At 54.2% G+C, this 20,176-nt stretch overlaps 7 protein-coding genes across 7 annotated transcripts; 3 read left to right on the top strand and 4 right to left on the bottom strand.

Annotated features, from left to right (window-relative positions):
• Positions 1-435: 435 nt before the first annotated feature.
• J4E83_007609 (uncharacterized protein) lies at positions 436-1,046 on the bottom strand (the record flags this gene model as incomplete). The annotated part of the gene is made up of 2 exons (XM_049334512.1): positions 436-592; positions 646-1,046. The coding sequence occupies 2 exons, from the start codon at positions 1,044-1,046 to the stop codon at positions 436-438; spliced, it is 558 nt and encodes a 185-aa protein (XP_049186398.1).
• Positions 1,047-1,901: 855 nt separating this feature from the next.
• J4E83_007608 (uncharacterized protein) lies at positions 1,902-2,694 on the bottom strand (the record flags this gene model as incomplete). Its single annotated transcript, XM_049334511.1, has 2 exons — positions 1,902-2,146; positions 2,199-2,694. The coding sequence occupies 2 exons, from the start codon at positions 2,692-2,694 to the stop codon at positions 1,902-1,904; spliced, it is 741 nt and encodes a 246-aa protein (XP_049186397.1).
• A 309-nt stretch (positions 2,695-3,003) lies between these two features.
• Positions 3,004-4,674, top strand: J4E83_007607 (uncharacterized protein; the record flags this gene model as incomplete). Its single annotated transcript, XM_049334510.1, has 1 exon — positions 3,004-4,674. The coding sequence occupies one exon, from the start codon at positions 3,004-3,006 to the stop codon at positions 4,672-4,674; it is 1,671 nt and encodes a 556-aa protein (XP_049186396.1).
• Positions 4,675-8,067: 3,393 nt separating this feature from the next.
• Positions 8,068-9,780, bottom strand: J4E83_007606 (uncharacterized protein; the record flags this gene model as incomplete). The annotated part of the gene is made up of 2 exons (XM_049334509.1): positions 8,068-8,880; positions 8,929-9,780. The coding sequence occupies 2 exons, from the start codon at positions 9,778-9,780 to the stop codon at positions 8,068-8,070; spliced, it is 1,665 nt and encodes a 554-aa protein (XP_049186395.1).
• Positions 9,781-10,750: 970 nt separating this feature from the next.
• Positions 10,751-12,261, bottom strand: J4E83_007605 (uncharacterized protein; the record flags this gene model as incomplete). The annotated part of the gene is made up of 2 exons (XM_049334508.1): positions 10,751-12,085; positions 12,247-12,261. 2 exons carry the CDS (start codon positions 12,259-12,261, stop codon positions 10,751-10,753), a joined length of 1,350 nt encoding a protein of 449 aa, XP_049186394.1.
• Positions 12,262-12,534: 273 nt separating this feature from the next.
• Positions 12,535-14,183, top strand: J4E83_007604 (uncharacterized protein; the record flags this gene model as incomplete). Its single annotated transcript, XM_049334507.1, has 2 exons — positions 12,535-12,585; positions 12,687-14,183. The coding sequence occupies 2 exons, from the start codon at positions 12,535-12,537 to the stop codon at positions 14,181-14,183; spliced, it is 1,548 nt and encodes a 515-aa protein (XP_049186393.1).
• Positions 14,184-17,319: 3,136 nt separating this feature from the next.
• On the top strand, positions 17,320-19,362 carry J4E83_007603 (uncharacterized protein; the record flags this gene model as incomplete). Its single annotated transcript, XM_049334506.1, has 2 exons — positions 17,320-18,122; positions 18,222-19,362. 2 exons carry the CDS (start codon positions 17,320-17,322, stop codon positions 19,360-19,362), a joined length of 1,944 nt encoding a protein of 647 aa, XP_049186392.1.
• Between the last annotated feature and the right edge of the window lie 814 nt (positions 19,363-20,176).

Here is a 20,176-nt window from a genome sequence, read left to right as displayed (position 1 = left end):
AAAATACAATAATCAAAATAAACATGTCTGCGTTGGTGTGATGCTTGATTCTATTGTTTCCTTTCTAACTCATCTTCGAGTCCTTGTCTTCAATATCAACAAACGGTAAGTAAGTATATGCTCCTATGCCCGTGTCTACTCCGGATACATATTTGACTCCGTGTTCACCCACCGTTGTCAATTGTCATGTCTATCACCAAGACGCTCGTCAGCAAGTCGTCTATATGATATGTTACAAATAACAAGCCTTTGTGTACTTTTGTTCACTTCCAAAACGAACAGGTCGCATGACTGAAAATGCATATTGATTTGATGGCATATTATGTGCATTGCCCCTGCCATATCCTACGCCTTCAAATATACTAGTCAACTTTCTCAAGAAGCCTATTCACACCAGAATATAGTCCTCCGCTCCGCTTCTAGACCAAAAAAGACCTAGTAGCTAGAGTTGGGGTAGTTACCACCACCCTGTGTCGAGTTATCAACGGGGTTGGCAGGTCCACCAGTCTGGCCCAATGCACCACCAGTCTGTGTTGCCTCGCCCTTTGACTGCTTAATAGCCTCTCTCGCCTCGGCTTGTTCAGCCTTCTTCCTATTCGATTGTTAGCACACATCCCTTCCACTCATATAGTATCCAACACTCACCTGTCCAGATCGCTCGCCAGATCAGGCTGCTCTCCACCACCACCCAGACCCTTCCCACCCTGAGCCACAGCATCCGCTACACGTCCCTCGCCCGGCGCAGCCATTTGTTGCCCGTCCAGCTCCTTGTGCCTTCCTACGTCTTCATGGGTCAGACCTTTCCTCTCTTCGCCTGCTGGTGCGCCGTGTACGCCCATGCCTTCCTCGAACTTTGCATTTCGTAGGCCCTCGGCGTCGGTAGCTTGCTTGGTGGGGATACGTTGGTCAACGGTGGCGGCGTTGTCGGTGGCGTTGAACTCTGTTTGAACTTGCTCTTTGGGGTCTTTTTGCGCTGGGTTGCCGGGTGTGGTGTAGGCTTGGTTTATAGTGGGCTGCGAGGGACCCTGGGGATCGAGACCGGACATGCTTGGTGTTGGTAGATGTGGTTGTGGTTGTGAGTAGGTAGAATGTCAATTGACAGATGAGGATTTGGATGTACAGAGTATGTGAGGTTGAAAATTATGTAGATTGGGGTTGTATATGGGAAATCAGGCTGGAGCTGTCGAGGATATTGTTTTGGCCATCTGCCATTGCTATGACGTCTGCGGGGTGGGCCCGTCATTCATTCCCGCCCCACCAATGCGCGCCGTTGTCATGTGAGGACGTGGAAAACAAACGTCTGAGCCGCGTTTTAGTCTTGTCTCGTAGTCATTGGTATCGGCGCGGCACGATGGCGGGAGGACTAGGTGCGAGATCGGTCCCAAAACTTGCATGGGGCCGTGCAACGAGAAACCAGATAGATACACGCAGGTCTTCGTCTACGCTGCCGCCTACAAAAAAATCAACGTACTGAGGTGAAGAACGGTGCATTCATATAGAGTTCTGGGTTATACATACAATTATAGTATATGTAGTATTGTTTGTTACTTGCTGATATAGTAGCTGACGGGTTCAGTACTTCTCTTTAACGGAGAGCGTGCTTGCTAATGAAGCACGTCTCGGAAGACCTTACTCAACTAGTACTATGCTGCTGATTGTAGGAATCAATATCATACCATCGCCACAACCTCGTATCGCCTAATATATGATAGAGGTATACGCACTGTAACCACTACAGGCCGTGGAATGATGAGCACGCGAGCTCGAACTCCCAACAAACCCATGGAGTAACCCTGTGGGCTACAAAGCCGACCAGCCCATAACCTAGATATCCCCGAACGCCTTAAAGATGATTCCTGACCAAACGCCTTCGCTATGCTTGTAAGATGAACAGCCAGATATCACTCCGTTTCCATTTCCACGTCCGCCGAGGGCTCCCTTGTTTCGACGGTGTTTGTAGTTTCGCGGCTCTCTCGTTTCGATTCGGCTGCTTTGGCGGCTCTTTCACGGGTTCTGCGACACCACTCTTCTATCGATTCGGCGCCTCCTCCTTCGATCTTTATGGTCTTGGGTTCGGCTGGGACTCCCAGAACGGTGCCTTGGAAACGTGACTCGACGCCGGTCTTGCTGTGCTTCTTCATGAGAGCTAGGGAGCAGTTAGTGAGTATACAGGTGTGTTGAAAGGCAATCGGACATACTGTTCAGGTAATCCTCCATTTCCTCCTGATCAAGCTGCTCTGTCGGGTTCGTCGCAACTGGCTTGTAGATGCCAGCTATGCGCCGAATCTCCTTGTTCTGATCGCCTTTGACCCATTCAATGAATTCGGTCACATCTGCCGTATCCTCGGCGTCGCGGCGGGCTGCCTCGTTCTCGCGGGCGCCCGTCTCCTCGTTGTACTCATCGAGGGGTTTGCGCAGGATTTCCTTCCACAGTTCTTCCCCGGCTGTCATAGTCGGCACGAGAAGGGCGCAGTCCTGCATTGCCATGCGCACATCGCTAATGTCTGGGGTGAGGTCGTTGTGGTTTGAGAAGGCATTGTAGGCTGTGCGCTCTGCTAGTAGCGATAGATAGCGTGCCGTGAGGTCCACGATGGTGTCAACGGCCGAAGGTTTGCCGTGTTGGAAGCCCGTGGCGCGTAGAATGTGGAGGACGGCGGGCCGCAGCAGGTTGAGGAAGAGGTCGTTCTGGGACATGCTGGCGGCGGTGCAGGCGATGGAAGATGCAGAGGTCCGCTGTGGTGTGGTGCTGTTAGGGCGGGAACAGCAGGCGCATGGTGGGACTGTCCGGCGCAGCGAGTGTAAGGAAAGTGAAGGTACGCGACTGGAAAGCTTTGGCCCTTCACTGCGGTGAACGCCAAGGCCGCCGCCCATGGAATGCCAACGCTTCCGACTCACCTACCACAGCTTTCCCACAACCGCGCGCCCTCGCAAATGTCGCGTACCCAGGCGCGCAGTCCGAAATATCCGTCTTGAATAACGAAACTCCCCGTACCGCCGCCCAAGATGAAGCTCAAACTCAAGAACCTGAATGCGCCTTCTGGCGATGCGCCGCCCGCCGCACCTCCCCCGGCCGACGCGCCTACACCCGTTTCCGCGAAGCCAGGAGGCCTCAAGATCAAGTTCAAGCCCTCAGGACCCGCGGCTGGTGAGCCTGCCGATGCCCAGAACGGCGAAGCTGCCAAAGTCAAGCGCAAGTACACCAAGAAGCCCAAACTCGATGAAAGCGGCAACGTTATTCCCCCGGGAAAGCCTGGACCCAAGAAGAGGGCACGCGAAGACGGCGACGATGTCGATTCACCTGCCGCAAAGCGCAAGCCGAAACCCACCGCGAAGAGCCTCGCCATGGCTAACGACAGCGGCGACGACGACGACGATTACGCCGCGGTCCAACAACCTCCGCCCCAGCCTATCAAGTCACATAACCGCACTCAGTCCATCAAGCTCTCGATCAAACCGAAGGGAAGCATGACCTCGGCGAGACCAGCCATCCTAAAGGTCAAAGGCGCTGGAAAGCCGCCAGTCAGACCATATGGTGTCGGATACGACAGCGAGGCAGAAGAGGCGGAACCTGACCCGGCTATCGAATCTCAGTTTGTGCTGCGCATGAAGCCAGGCCCAGACTGCGATCTACTGCGCAAATCTATCGAAGAGAAGACTATCGGCAAGAGTGTGTCACAGGGAGGGCCCGGCGTACACTTCCGATTCTTTGACCGCGAGGGCCGTCGGGCTATGCTCACCGTACAAGGCCGCCACTACGCTGCGACTATGGTCGAGTTACCCGCAGTTATAGAGTCACTGAAGAGTTGGAACAAAAAGGACTGGGTCAAGACCGCAGACGTCTGCCAGATGCTGCTCGTCCTGGATGAGGTTAAGAACGAGGAGGAAGCGAAGAAGTACCCACTGCCATCCTACATCTCCCCAGACACGCACCGATTTCCTCACGGTCTGACACCACCTATGAAGTGGGCCCGTAAGCGACGCTTCCGCCCTCGCAAATCCTACATCGACGTTGAACGCGCCGAAACAGCGTTACACAAACTACTGGAAGCTGACGAGCTTGCTGAATCAACCAAATATGAAATGGTAGACAGTGAAGCCGAAAGCTCAGAGGAGTCAAGTTCAGAAGAAGAGGTCGACGACGAGGAGATGGCAGACGCTACCCAGGTGGAGGAAATGGATGCCGATCAACTGGAGCAGATGCTTGCCGAAGGACTCATGGACGACGAGGTCGAGTTCCAGGGCGACAACGACCAACTGAAGGCCTTGCTCGCAAACAACGACAACGTGCAAGTCGAACAAGCCGACACGCCAACCACCGCTCACGACGTCGCCATGCACGCTCTCAGCCAGAACGGAAACGTGGTTGTCGAAACCGAGACAGCAGCATCCACACCCGCAGCCGCGACATCTGCAGACGACGACGATGATGATGACGACGAAGATTCCGATGAGGACGTCGATGAGGTGGACGAAGCCGCCGCAGCGGAGGAACAGCGTCAAGAGCAGCTTCGGGGCGAAATCGCAGAGTTGGAGAGAGCTATTGTCCAAAGCACAGAAGCCCGCGACAGACACACCAACTTCCTCTTCAAGAAGCGCGCACAAACTCAAATCGACAAGCAGAAGGCCGATCTTGCAATCAAGCGTAAGCAGCTGAACGAGGAGGCTGATGAGTGATTATGTTTGCCCTAGATTCTGCGCTTTTCATGAAGGGTTGGTCATGAATATTGGGTAGCGGTGTTTATCATATGTAGCATCGCTTTGGCGTTCTCACTGGACACGGAGCATTTACACGGCGTTATCTTTAGGATAGGATGTGGGATTTATGGCTCCATAGCGGATATTCCCAATTTCAATTATCATTCGTCCAGAGAGGTCCTAGGGGTGACATGCTCTGATGCCCATCCACGGATTCAGGATTGTCCTCTTAAGAAGGAAACCCGGTTGGCCCCTTCTACTTGGAACGAACACGAATCTACCCACTCCTTCTTTTGTTCATCGAATGCTGCACGCATGCAATATAGCTGCAGTAGTACATCTGGAGCCAGCTTGCATGCTACTGGTGCCCTCAGTTTTAGCCCCGCTCGATGCGCATCAGTGCCCAGGTATGGTCTATCGCTATCAGCATTGAACATCAGTGCCTTGAGGTCATCTGCGGCGTAGTATTTGGGGTCTTATCTAATTTGTCTGGTCTGCTTGTTGTGCTCGGAACAGCCGTCGTGCAAAGTCTATCCATGCACCTTAACTATACCGCTGGAGCTGCTGCGCGAGCGGATATGTGAGTACCTAGGTATGTACTGCATCGCTTTCCTCTCGATGGTGACGACTGATTATACACCCTGGTAGTTTTTATTCCACGGAGCGATATTACAGCGACAAAACAGCTCGAAAGACAGCGTGACCAGAAGCCGTTCAAAAATGAACAAATATCCTGGAAATTATAATTACCTACCTTTGGGAAATGGTATTCGAGGGTTGGTCAAGAATGACGGAACCTTCCCTCCGCCAGATTTGCCAGACGATGCTTTATGCCTCACTGCTTCGGTTGAGAAATACCGCATGGAGACGAAGGGCAATATTCGAATCCTCGAGCTTCTCCCTGGAGAATTCAACGATCCTTTACGTTGCCAATTGCGCACTGCGGCACTTGAAAGCAACCCAGTGTACGATGCGCTCTCGTACAGGTGGGGAGACCCAATATTCACGGGTAGAATAATCCTCGAGGACAAGCCCTTCCCTGTGACTCCGTCACTCGAGAATGCTCTGAGACACGTGCGTCTGGGACACCGTGTGCGCTACATTTGGGCAGACGCCGTGTGCATTAACCAAAACGATGATCAAGAACGCGGTAATCAGGTTCACCTCATGAAAGAGATCTATTCTCGGTCCAAAACTGTGAGGGTCTGGATTGATGTGGAGCTTGATCCTAAGAGTCCTGTCGTTAAGAGGCTCCTCACACTTCACCTACAAGGCACTCAGGATCAGCTGGGCGATGATCCCGAATTCTGGAAGCCACTTCTCCCACTTCTTCAAAACGACCTCGGGAGTATTGGGACAGACTCTGGATACAACAGGAACTTGCCTTTGCCCCAAACCTGGTATTCCACTGCCAGAGAGTGGCTATCCCCGGGAACTGCTTGATGGCATTCCAACATCAGATGTTCCGAAAGTCGGCTCGTGACGAGGGGCCTTTCGGCGTAGACAATGCGTGGAGTCTATTTAGACCGCTAGTGTCAACCACCAAGGCTCCAGCACGGAACTTAGCTTATTGGCGGAAGATGATGAAGAACAAGGTGCCAGTCGATCCACACACTCTCCAACCAGACTTTCCTCTCCTCAAGCCAAAGGCCGACTGGCAGCTTGATCCCATTAAATGGGGTCCGTCGCTGAGCACAAGCCCGATCTATTTGTTGGGCATGTTGCGGCTATCACAGGCCTTGAACGCAACAGAGGCAAGAGATCGGGTGATTACCACTCTAAACCTAGTCATCGACTATAATGACGATGGTACCGAAACGAGCTACGAACAGAGCCTCACTGAACGTTACACACGCGTCACTCGACTACTGCCATTCAAATGCAACAGCCTCCAGTTTCTGGCCCTGGCAAGAATTCATAACAACCCAGATCCTGCTGTCGAGGGCTTGCCTTCGTGGGTTCCAGATTGGGGTTTGCCGGGAAACGCAGACTATTTCTCGGGCCCTTTTCACGCCGCAGGTAACTTGCCCATGTACGGTACGCCCTTTTCGGGTCTCGAAGACGAAGATGATATTCTGCGCGCTAGGGGATTTCGGTATGCTCAAGTCAATTGGTCACTCTCGTCCACCGATAATGCCTTCTCTCCACTCGCGGTCTTGTCACATCTATTCGTTTCCTCCAATGAGTCCACTGGATGTCATTTTGACGATATCAAGAATCTCGGATCCACGATCACTGGCCCAGCCATTTCCGAGCTCCGCATAGGTCCTGACTATTTTGACCACAACGAAGTCGTTCTTTACACGGGTATCCTGCTTGGTTACTCGTTCGTCACTCCTGGGCTTCGCATTGTCGATCTACTTCCTTACGCAACGGATGTCTACGATCAACCTCAGAGAGATTTGAAAGTTGCACTTCGAGCTTTGCGCAAGTTCCGTGATCTCCGCCCTCCATGTATTCGCTGGCTCGACCTCGAAAGCCTATCCGCTGCCGTTCAAGAAACACAGAACCAGACTGAGCGCTTCGGGCCCTTCATCCAGCTAACACACAAAACTTTATCCTCCGGATGCTTGGCTTCAACATCTACTGCCACCACTCTTGCCATCACGGAAGGGAAAGCTCTGGTGGAGATTGATGACGAGATATGGATTCTATTTGGCTGTCCAACACCCATGGTACTTCGGCGTATTACTTCACATTTCCTCGTTGTTTCCCCAGCCTATATATGTGATGTCATGAATGGAGAGGCGATGGATGGGGTTATTACTCCCGATGATAATTATGGTGGCTGGCCTAGGGTCCTAGTAGAAGGACGTTTGGGCACCACTCCTTCTTTTTCATATGAATCAGGAAGAAGCAACCGGCGGGTGGAAGTAATTCACATCAAATAGATGTCTGTTGCTATACATCAATCATCACGATCACGAAAGCAGCATGCAGTCATCCAATGAACGATTAAAAGAATCGATTTCCCCAACTCTCCAACACGGGTATATACAACGAACCAAGGAAACCGTATGCGACTAGAGTGAGACCGCCATTCATGAGTTCATCCAACGAAAAAGAGACAATGCGCCTTTTCCAAACAAATAGAACACCCTGACAAGGAAGGCGACGCTTCAACGCTCAAAAAAGCGGCGATACCGCGCGAACAGAAGTGGGTACCAAGAATGCAGTAGCTGATGGATGGCAGCAAGGACAAACAACCCAAGATGGAGATAAGCAAAGGAACCCCGGCGCCAAGTCGTCATGATGATGATGATGATGATGGGAAAAGAGACAAAGAAAACAAGGCGTGTATGTACATGCCGATGCCCGCAAACGGAGCACCAAGAATAGACAAGAGTACAACAAAGAGAAGAAAGACAAAGCTCAATCGCTTTCCAGCAACTGTCTAATCTTCTCGTAGAAACTCGCTGGATACTGACGAATCTCATCGTCGGTGGGCGGGCTCTTATTCGGATCTCTAAACCGATCTGCGACCCGTTGGATGATTTGGCCGAGCAGTTCCTGTGGTATTCTCAGGTCTTCTCCGCCGTCGGGGTAGAGGAAAGGGTCTCGCTCGTCGAGGAGTTGGGCCACGTTTGGTCGGCGTGAGGCATCGCGTTGCAAGCAGCGACGGAGCGTAGCTTTGAGGCCGGGAGGGACGCGAACGTCGCCGACACCGAGGTCGGGGATTTCGATCTTGTAGTCGCGGTTTACTATGGCGAGGACACGCGCCATTTGGTTGGTGATGTGTGCGAAGGGAGGGCGGCCGTAGACCATTTGGTAGAGGATGCAGCCTAGACTCCAGACGTCGGAGGGTTTGCCGAGGGCCATGTCCTTGGAGCCGTTGCCGTTGGAGAGCAGGCCTCGGGCGCCACCGGCTGAGTCTTCGAGCGACTCTGGGGACATGTAGTTTGGGGTACCGATGTGCGAGTCGCGGTGCACGTTTACTGTGTGGTCGACTTCGATGGCGTTCGCGATGCCAAAGTCAATGAGCTTTAAGCGGCCAGAGGTGAGCAAAAAGTTTGCGGGTTTCAGGTCAGAGTGGACAATATCGTGGTCGTGGACAGCGCCGACGCATTCGAGCATTTCTTTCCAGTAGTAGCGTGTGAAGCTTAGGTCTAGTTTGCCGTCTCCGTCGGCGGGATCGAGCTTCATTCGTATTATGCGGGCGAGGTCAGATTCTCCGAGTTCCATGAGCTGGTGCATGTTAGTATAGAACTTTGCCTTGTTTCAAGATACACGTACCACACTCAGCACTTGACGCTGCTCATCGACCTCCCAATCGTATAGTCGCACAACGCGGTCAACGTTCTTCAGCTTCTGTAGGAGGTCGATCTCGCCCTTGAAGCCCCGTACAGTGGCTTCGTCTGCATCCTCAAGCTTGACTCTCTTCAGTGCCAAAAGCTTGAAATTCTCTGCCATGACGCGGTACACTGCCGAACTGCCTCCTCTTCCTATCCTGTCCATTTGCGAGTAATGCTTTCCGTTGACTGATAGTGTGCTCCTCTTCTTTCTTTCTCTTGTCTTTGTTGTGGCTGCTCCGGCAGCAGTAGTCGCCGTCTCCAACACTGACATCTTCGGCGGCGGCGGAGGTGCCGGTCGTCGTGGAGTGTTCGCACTTAGCGCCTGGAGCGGCATCTGCTTTTCTTGTTGCTGCGAAGATCGTTGTATCGGTGACTGGTGCTCTGGCTGCGGTTGCATATGGCGATCCTCTGCAACCTTCATGACAGAACCGGTGACCTTCAGGACGGAATCGGGGACGTTCTCAGGCTGCGACTTGACCGCGGAGATGGGCATGTTCTCCTGGTCTTGAGAGGGATGATGTTCCTCCTCGCTCTGAGGCGTCCTTCGAAACCGTCTCATCGGCGCACCTCGCAGTGGCACTCGCTTTATTCGCAAACTTGGTGCAGGTGTGACGGTATCCTGCACTGGCGTGTTGGAGCCAGAGGCATTGCGCGATATCTTTAGCTTGGGTTTCCTCTTCTCAGGCGAATCGACGTCACTGCCTTGCGCAAGAAGTGCCGTTGTCAAAGCGCTGAGCTTCATGGGTTGTGGTATCTCGTCATCGGAGCTGTCGCCAATGTTGATGTTCTGCATCATAGGCGCATCCGCTGAGAAGCCCTGCGACTGCCCCAGTACGGATAGCGGAGAGTCTCTCCTGGGTCGTATTGAGGAATGCGCACGCATGCGCCCATACGAGGGCGTGGGAGAAAGTGTAGCCATTCGATTGTCGCGTCGAGATCCGGCAAGCGCGTTGCTTTCTATGTGCTCGTCGGGTTACGTGGATAGCGATTGTTAGCTAAGGGTTAGTTGCGCATTCATCCGGAAGGTGGGCGGGCGATTTCGTGGTAAAGATGGGGTGAAGTTGGCGTTCATGGATACTTAGGTAGCGCGCGAATCCTGAGACTCGCGTGGCCGCGTTGCTGAGGTAACTGCGATAAACAAACAGCCGAGGCACCATGCTGCAAAATGCCCCACACGTTTGACGTCAAAGCTGCTTCGCTATGCAAGACTAGGCCTGCCTGTGCATTCTATCTGTCTTGACGTTTAGACGTTGCAGTAATCAGTGCTCTGACGCATGACCCTACTGTCATCAGACGAAGACATGGTAGCATCAGTACCCAGGTAGTCGATATATGATCAATATAGCGAGTAGGAGTATGGCATAGATGCCGATAGTCTACATTGTCTACAGTACATGCATGCATCATGTGAAAATTAGGCAGACTGCCTCAACTTGAGGGCTATGTCGCACGAAATATGCAAACTCGAGGTTTAATTTGACATAGAACCACAACAAATGGATACCGTGATCTAAACACACCCAGCTTCAGATTCACTCTCTGCGTCTACACAAGAGATGGATCGTAAGAGCCCAATGTAATGAACGATCTTTTGATGTCGCTATCTAGTCTTCAAACATTCGTAACCACTGAACTTCATACGCTAAGACGATTACCAACCCATAGTGGCATGCGCAGATGCGCCTCCGATTCCGCGCCTGAGTCCTCTCCATAACGCCATCGCCTACCCATGCAGCCAAACAACAGAGATCTAATGCATATAATCATAGCTTTGCGCGCTGCGGTGCATCCTCAAGCACGACAGCTACCACGGCAGCAATGTCGTCCGGTTTGCCACCGTGCCAATTCTCCCCAGGGTAGTATCGTTGCACTTCTTTGGCGAAGGGGCCATCCCGACGAGTGTTAAGCCCCGTCACCTTTGCCTCCTTCGCGACCGCGACAGCCACCTTGGCTTGGAGGGAGGAGCTATCAGCTTTACGAGCTGAGTCGGCCTGTACCAGCTTTGCTAGATCCTGTCCAACCTCAATGGTGCCATCTTTCTCGACCCAAGCACCCAGGTCGACCATATGACGACTGACAATACCGAGCGCATCCTGTGGGCTCAGGTTGTCCCACACACCATCGGTTGCAAAGAGGAGAACGTCGCCATGGCGTACTTTGTGGTGCGTTATACTCGACTCCTTTGGCATATCCGAGAGTGTGGATGGGCCTCCGAATACGGCCATTTGCACGAGCATGCGCTGGGGAGTTTTGGAAAGCTGATACGGGGTATTGAAGGCGTGCGTCTGAGGCTGCGTGAAATGTCGTACGGCATTGAGTCCGAGATGCATGAATCCTGAATCTCCCAGGTTGGCTACCTCGACGTTGCCATCCGGTTCGGCAACAGCCAGACATGCGGTGCTACCACCACCCTCAATGGTGTCATCATCCGTGACCTCGTCGTACGCGACCTGGAGCAGGTCTTTCGGGTGTAATGCTGTCGTGTTGAATCCGTGTGGCCATGAGCGCGCGGCGCAAGCCATGTACTCGCACAATCCATGAGAGAAGTCGGCGGGGTCCAATCCAGACTCGACCCATCCTCCCACTCCATCTGCAACACCAAATGTTGTGGTGTTTGTGTTTCCCACCTGGCTGAAAAAGAAAGCATCCTGGCCACTTTTCGCTCGTTTCCGCTTGTCTATGGCCTCCTTGCATTCGCGCAGGTCTTCAACCTTGCTACTGCTGGGGTCATGCAGCGGTCGTGTAAACAGATTCTGCTCCGCATTGAAGCGATCCTGCTTGGCTGAGTAGGATGCCGCAACATGGTATGTATATTGCGGCGTACTCCGCCAGTTGTGTGAAGTCGAATGAAAGGAGCGTAAGCCGACAGTGGCCGGAGAGGTATCTCTGTTCAGCGGGCAGGTTGGTTGTGCGAAATTGGAAGGCATGCGCTGCGAGTGAAGGCCGTTTGTTCGACTAGACGAGGCAGGCGCTGCCAATGGAGATGCGGCGAGAGCAAACAGGAAGAGGCCACTAGAGGAGGCGCGTCGCGACACAGGTGGAAGTCGCGCAATGCCCGCAGCGCTGGTAATCGCAAATGACATGGCCACAGCCAGAGCCTGGAGATGGGAGTCAGTACGTGGGAATTGGCAGCAGAATGAGCGCCTGTTGGCGGTGCCGTACCTCTGCGACAAATTATGTTGAAGGAAAAGGGACTTCTGGGCTAAGAAATCACATTGGCCGTCGTCATTGCCGATCGGCTAGTTCGTGGAGTACTTACAATTATCTGGAGCATGCTTGTTGGGTAGATATAGCAAGAAATACCCCAATAGCAAACTAGGGATAACAGAAAGGCATTGTTTTACTGCGATCTGGTCTCTACCTGCAGAGCATATTCGTCTAGACCAAACACTGCAGGTGCTTCAAGCTTCGTCTCAAACGCGGAGTATGACATAACCGGCGCTAGCTCAGCCCTATCGCCTAAACCCGTGGTCTGGCTCGGAACTTCTTTTCGAGATACTCGCCCCGAGCACCAACATCCTTCCCCGCCGCGGGACCCGTAGTCACCATGAGCATGCACCCGGCGCGACAAGCCTATGTTGAGGAGGAGAATGGTCCGGTACGTACCCCGAGTTGCAGCGATAGACTGGCGCAGAAGCATCGCGGGCTTCGTAGCTCAGTCGCAACTTCTGTCCGCATAAAAGCTGACCATAGCCCCAGGCTGATGCGATGGAGGGCATCGACCTTTCCAGTGTCCCGCTCGACCGTAACCATGCCATGCCCGGCGGAGGAAACGCGTCGGCCCATTCCCTTATGGAGGACTTCGACCGCAAACGACGAGCAGCGCAGTTAATCGTACCGACCGCCGACCGCGATGTCAAAGCCAAGCTGCGATCGCGAGGTGAGCCCATCACCCTATTCGGCGAGGGGCCCTCTGAGCGACGCGACCGACTCCGAGCTTTGCTTGCAGAGGCAGCAGAAGCACTAGGCGAGGATGCGGCAGATGTCGACATGCAAGATGCGGAGGAAGCCCCGGGTGATGAGCAGGAAGAGTTCTATACCCAAGGCACACAGTCGCTACTGGACGCGCGACGAAACATGGCCAAATACTCTTTACCCCGCGCAAAGGAGCGCGTCGCGTTCCAGCGTCGCGAAGCTACCATTCCCCTCAAAACTCACGTCGAGTTCCGGAATAAGATCAAGGACCGCCTCAAGGGGTTCGAGCTGTATGGGTCGCAAACCGCAGATCGTCCAGTGAGCATTGTGCGCGTCTCGCCCAACGGCAAGTATGTCGCATACGGTACCTGGGGTGGAAAGGTTGCCTTGTTGGAAATTCCCAGCTTGGAGCAGAAGAAGGCGTATCGTGGAGGACACACGGAGCGTGCTACCGGCATAGACTGGATGCCAGGCGCGACATTACAAGGTAGCAACGTTTCAACCTCGAGCGTAAACTTCGCATCTGGCGGAGCAGGGGGCAAGATTCAGCTCTGGTCGCTAGATGACGACAAGCCCCTGCGCACCCTCGAAGGCCATACCGACCGCGTCTGCAGAGTAGCATTTCATCCGTCGGGACAATACCTGGCTTCCGCTTCGGACGACACGACATGGCGACTCTGGGACGTCAACACCGGTCAGGAACTTCTCATGCAAGAGGGTCATTCAAAAGAAGTCTATACCGTGAGCTTCAGCGGTGATGGGTCATTGGTCGCAAGCGCTGGCCTTGACAGTATCGGCCGCGTGTGGGATGTGCGTACAGGTCGTGTCATCTACATGTTGGAGAGCCATATTAAGCCCATCTACGGTCTTGACTGGTCAACGGACGGCCATCGCCTTCTGTCTGGTTCAGGTGACGGTTTCATGAAGTGCTGGGACGTTCGAGCCATGAGAGAGACAAACTCAATTGCAGCCAACACAGGAGGTGTCACAGACCTCCGATGGTTTAAGGGTACAGATGGACCAGCGAGCGGAGTACCGTTACAGGAGAACAGTGAAGGAGAAGTCATACCAAAGAAAGCCTCTACGTTTGTCATCTCGTCTGGCTTTGACAAAAACGTTCAGATCTTCTCGGCAGATGACTGGGCACACTGCAAGACACTTCAAGGTCACTCAGGTCCTGTTTTCAGTACCGACGTAACGAGTGACGCGTCTTGGATCGTCAGTGGAGGCAAAGATCGCACTGTCAAGTTGTGGGCCAGGGACGACAACGGCGGAATATGAGAACAGAGCTGCTACACAACGCTATGACTCATCACGTCAGACGGCAACAGCCACGAACACGCGACAAAAGCAAGGGGAGCGGAGGCCATGCGTTTGAAAGGAGACACAAAGGTTAGTGCTTTCCCTCTCTACACTGAAACGGGGATGTTGAACACAGAATGTCCATAGCTTTGAACCGAGATACCCAGTACTCCCGAGCGCGTGGAGTTACAAATTCACAGTACGTTGCGCAACTACGAGTGTGCAACGTCATTCTTCAACCCAGCCTCCTTCACATGTTTGCTCGCTGCTTTTCTTCGATTCCGAAACTCACCGCTGCTTGCCCGTTTCCGCGCTCCATTGGATCAACATGCCAACCTCACAATCCGGCTCGCGCGGTCGTGATGTGCTCATCATCGCGAGATAACGGAAGACCGCTCGGCATTCATCGCACAGGAAGAGGCATGTGGTTATCCTTCCGCCTGTAGCATCGCGTCACCTTCTCTATGGAAGACTCTACCCATATTTCCAAAACACACCACGTCCGTTTCAGCAAGTAGGTCTGTCTCTTCACCGCAATGATCAGAACATTCAAGAATCTTTCTTCTTCACCGCAAATTGATCGACATCGGAACAAGACGTGCGATAGACTGTTCTTGGATATCGGCCGGCAGTCTAGCTTGATAATGGACGACCGACGGGAAGCGTAACCGGACCCGCGAAGTGTTTCAGGTCCACTACGATGGAGTAAAGGCACAATGGCCTCGACTTCTAGCTTTTCCACCGTCTTCCACGCCCTTGCCGTCATCGGCCGGTACTCTAAGCTTTTGGTGATATGCAGGCCCCACGCCAAAGCCGGGTGCGGAGAAAGAAGACGAGTGACTCATTGTTTCAGATCAAAACTCGGTGCATGGTGCCAAGATGTCAACGATCGTGGACATTCCCTACGACAGGAATAACTATGACGGCGAGGTTCTAGTGATGATGGCCCATGCGCGGATGCGGAGAGTGGGTCTTTCACCGCTACAGCCTCACCTTTTTGACAGACACGATTAGTCGACGTGAATTGGGGCCATTCATGTTATGCGCCCCAGAGATTGGGCTTCAACGTGTTTCTGATGCTGTCTGTTTGATCCTCTTGCATCAGCGTCTGTAGCGGGTTCCGGTCAACTGGAAGCCCTCGTCTCAGGGTAGACAGGTCGGAAGCATCCGAATACAATAAGTGGAGCATTACATTCGGTTTAGTATGCAGTCCCTGGCCCCGAGTAACGCGAGCCACAGTACGCGCCATGATAGAGAGGATCAACAGCCACGGCCGATCCAGATGCAGCGCGAGCAGCGTTTACGCGTCGGCGAGTTGACCTAGCTTGTCAACAAGAAGAATGACGCGTTGCCATTTCCGACAGACGGCGCGTTGATTTGGTGTAACGCGATCTGGAGAGTTTGGCTTGGGGATGGATGTCTTAGTAGCCGCAGTACGCGTTGCACGGCACGGGCAGGGCGCACAAACCGCCATAGCGAGGCTCTATTACGGCGTGCAGCTTGTAATTGGGGTGGAGATGAAGATTTCGCAGCGTCCTACTTTTCCTACTACGGGCATCATGCGAGACTTGAGACAAACCGTCCGATGATGCTCGGCGGAAGAATAACAAGCGGCAACAAGCAAGCATGATAAGGATTTGCGAAAAGTGACCAATGATCGGCGGGGAAAATCTGGAGAGTTTCCAGACCCTCGGTAAAAGAGACAGTCGGATCTCGAGGGTGGCACAGGACGGCAGGCTGTGGCTGCGGTGTTTGCCTCTTGATGGGCACGCAGAAGAGTCCAGCCAGACGGAGCGGCGGCCGCTTGGTACCTTGCACGAAGCAACTGCCCACGATAATAACGAGAGCGGACACGGAAGTACAGGAACGGTAGTCGAAAAGCCAAAATAGACAGGGAAGGGTGGTGCGGGCAGGGAGCGGTGAGATGACTCGCGGACGCCAGAGGGCGCCGGAACTTGGACAGATGACACCATGATGAAGAGCACCGAGGCGGCCAAGAGGGCTCACCCTGCGCAGGAAGGGAAATGAGATCAGAGTCGGCTGACGGCCAACTGCCGTCTGCGAGTGGCTGTGGTCAGTGTAGTGAGGGACGGGGTGTCGTTGCGTGAGGGCGGCCGGGGCTTAGGCGGGCCGCGTCGTGCTCAGCAGACAGTAGTCATGATGGCGATTACGCTGTAAGCCCGCGATGCGCCGCTACCAGGACGAAACAGCAATTCCCACAGTTGCGGGAGGGTATTTTTTCGACAAGCGCGCATCGCATCTTGACTCTTTCGAGCAGAGTTTTCACGGCGGGCGGCCGAGGAGGGTATAGGCGAATCGCGATGGGGTTGTCCGGTGGAATATGGCAGTACATGGGCCGGCCCGCGCAGGCTAGCCAGTCATGCTGCGTATCGATAGAGGCAGAGCAGCGGTGCAGCAGCGCAGAGCACAGGCAGGGCGGCACGGGAGCTGAGCCGAAGCTGTGGCAGCTGTCGTACCAAGCGCCATGTCTGGTAGACGGCGGCAGTGACAGAAGGCCTGTCCCCGTGAAGCCAAAGCCAGAGGCAGATGCGTGACAGCGGGCGCGCGACAAACGGCAAAGCATCACTTACACAGACGGCTCGTCCAGCGACGTGCAGCGCCGGCCCCAGGGCAAACACTGGGTAATCGGTGCGGAGGGTGAATGGGCCCATGGCGGGCGTGACAGGACAACCCCAGCCAGTCGCTGCTGGGAAGAGTGCTGGAATGATGCATCAATACCCGACGCTATTGGGGCGTCCTATCGCAGGGCCTTGCTCGGTTTCGTGCCCAGATGCATCCCACGGAAGCGTGACCCCGGTCGTCGCGCTCAAGCAGGCTTGCGCTTCCTGCACACCCCGCCCGAAGCCTACCACCATGCTTTAAGCCCCCTCTCCCACCTTCACCTGCCACCACCCAGACCCTCACTGAGCCGCTACCTGCCCATCGCTCGCTATCAGACGCGCATCGCCTCTGCTGCCCGTCTTCCTGCCCCAATACCCGCAACCGTTGAAGTTGAGTACAATCGCTGGGGACATCCTGCGATCACCTTTACCGAAAAGAGCAATCCACACCGCCAGTCCTAGCCCACACCGGTACTTTGATACATAGGCCCGCCATGGACCATCAATACTCCAACAACGCACATCACATGGATTTTCACAGGCCGAATTCCACACTGAACAACCTCGACAGGAAACCTTCCGCCTTTTCCTTTGACGACAACGCCACCCTCGACTCTACCATCCTGGACACGCCCGTGCTCATGTCGCCCACCACCAGCACCCAGGGCATCTTCTCGCCCGACACCTCCATCTGGGAGGACTTCTCCGCCGGCCAGTTTGTCGACCGCACCGCCACCAGCTCCGTCGTCAACACCAACGGCAACAACCCCTTCTTCACCGAGCAAAGTAACAACCCCTTCGCCCGGTTACCACCCAACCAAGCTGCTACCTACGGCCAGCAGTCATGGCCCGTGACCGACAACTCTGGCTCCAGGACGCCCACAGCCCCCAAGCCGCTGAACCCCTTCGGCCCCGGTGACTTTGGAGCGGCGCCCTTTGTCGAGCAGCAGCAGATGCCCTTCCACGGACTCCCCGTGCACCAAAATGTCCGACCAAGTGCCGTCTTCCCCTCAGCCCCAGAGCAACCCATGTCGCCCCACACCCACTCCGACTGGATGGCCTTCAACCAGCAGGAGATGGACGCACGGCCCGGACCCAAGCGCATGAGGCCCAACACCCCTCCCCGCTCCTTCTCCCCTCGTCGTGACGGCGGCATCCGCAAGAAGAACGCCCGTTTCGACATCCCGGCCGAGCGCACCCTCGTCAACATCGACAACCTCATCCAGAGCTGCACCAACGAAGAGGACCTCAAGGAGCTGAAGCAGCAAAAACGACTCCTCCGCAACCGCCAGGCCGCGTACGTACTCCCATTTGGTTCTTGGTTCCACGCTCCACGTTTGGTCCAATCTACCTCTTGGTCTATCCTCTCCCTATTCATCAGCTAACATCATCATAGACTTGACTCCCGGCAACGAAAGAAGAAGCACACCGAGGAGCTCGAAGAGGAGAAGAAGCAGTGGATGGAGAAGATCTGCCAAATGCAGGATGACTTCGCCTCCATGCGCATCGAGTACGACTCCCTTGTTGCTGAGAAGGAGAAGTGGCACCATGAGTCCATGGAGATGCACCACATGATCAACCAGCTGCAGTTCGACAAGGAGGAGCTTGTGCGCAACCACACTCTCGAGACCGGCGAGCTTCGCAAGAAGGTCTCGGTCCTCACCGAGCGCCTTGAGGCTGCCAGCAGCACCGGCATGGCTGCCGCACCCAGCAGCACCTTCACTGACTTCGCTTCTGAGATGGACAACCTCAACATGGGCAACAGTGACTGGGACAACTACATCTTCGTCAACGACTTCGCTTCGGAAGACCAGCCCACTCCCCAGCAGAACCAAGAGCTCTCCCTTGTGTCCCGCAAGGACGAGGACAAGCCCGTCGCTTCTGGCCTTCTGCTCATGCTCCTGCTCTGCGGTGCATTTGTCGCAAGCAAGTCCGGTGGTGCCGCTCCTCCCATTCCTCGCATGCCCGACGAGGTCCGTGCCGCCTCCGCTACCGTTCTCGACAGCATCTTCAAGGATGCTGGTGTATCGACCGCTATGAGCGAGCAAGGTCTCATTGCCAGCCACGTCACCGGTCTCGAGCCGACGCCTTCCGGCATGGCCTGGCCCAAGACTACCATGTCTGGCTCTGAGCTTGCTGGTATCTCTGGCTCGCACCTCGACCAACTGCACTCTCATCTCACTGGACCTACCAAGGAGCAAGAGCACGAGCAGCTGTTCTCCATCACTCCCGACCAGTACAACAGCATGACGTCTCTCGACTTCACTCGCTCGCGCTACAGCATGACCAGCGACGACCTCAGCGACCCGTTGTCACCCGGCTCTCAGCCATCGCACCGTCGCAACCTTGCCGAGACCCTCGCTGCTATGCGTGAGCAAAGCAAGGGCGACTCTGCTGCTGAGATCTACACTCGCAGTCTGCTCTGGGACAAGATCGCCCCTGAGGTTGTCCACGAGTTCAAGCGCATCGTTGAGGAGTCTGCTGCCATGTCCCGACCCAGCACATCCGACGGCACCAAAGTCGAGAACATGGGCTAAATAGCCCCACCACGATCACTACCAACAAACCACCTTTCCTTTGTACTCCCCTAAGTTGCATTTGTCGTTTATCAGCATAGCGCTTCACTTCTTAGCACCCCTTCTATAGGGGTGCCTATAGGGTCACAAGTTGCATCATGGTCCGGCTGGAACCTCGTTCTTCTGCGCGTTTCTCCTTTGAGCGCCTACGATGGGCATCGCCATTTTCCTTTCTACCACAGCTCTGGCGCTTGCCAGTCTTCTACAATATGGGACGGCAACGTCGAATTTTGGGTCCACCTCATCAGGTACCCTTCTTCGCTTGAGCATAACATGGCGGTTGTTTTCCTTCCACGTCGAGACCTGGTTCACGACTTCACCTATTTAGTTTTGTGTTTATTGTTTCCTTTGTACTTTGGTTTTCCCTTTGGCATCAGACTGGTTCAGCGAGCAGAGCGAGCACACATTCGCGGTTGGCTTCATCTTTTGTATTTACTGCAAAGCGTAGCGAGCGTTGGATATTTTCCCTTAACGTTACCACGAGATATGGAGAGAGATTGAAACGAAGGACATGGGACATGTATCCGACGACAAACGACGAGAGTTGTATATGATGGCACGAGAGCGAGACAGATTGGCAGCATTCTTATTTTCTGGTACTTGAGCGAGGAGGATGATTACAAGTTTTGTTTTATTGCTTGAAAGAGACGATGCTTTCCCCTTCTCCTTCCCCCTTCCTCCTCCTCTTACGACTAACATAAGTTTTATTACGACCTTTACGCTTCTCACGGCCACCTACTTACGCTATCACTTTTCGTAATACCCCCTTCCGGAC

This window comes from Alternaria metachromatica (assembly GCF_023757995.1).
Source record: "Alternaria metachromatica strain BMP 0045 chromosome Unknown scaffold_19, whole genome shotgun sequence".
Lineage (NCBI taxonomy): Eukaryota > Fungi > Ascomycota > Dothideomycetes > Pleosporales > Pleosporaceae > Alternaria > Alternaria metachromatica.
This window is presented reverse-complemented; position numbering and strand designations above follow the sequence as displayed.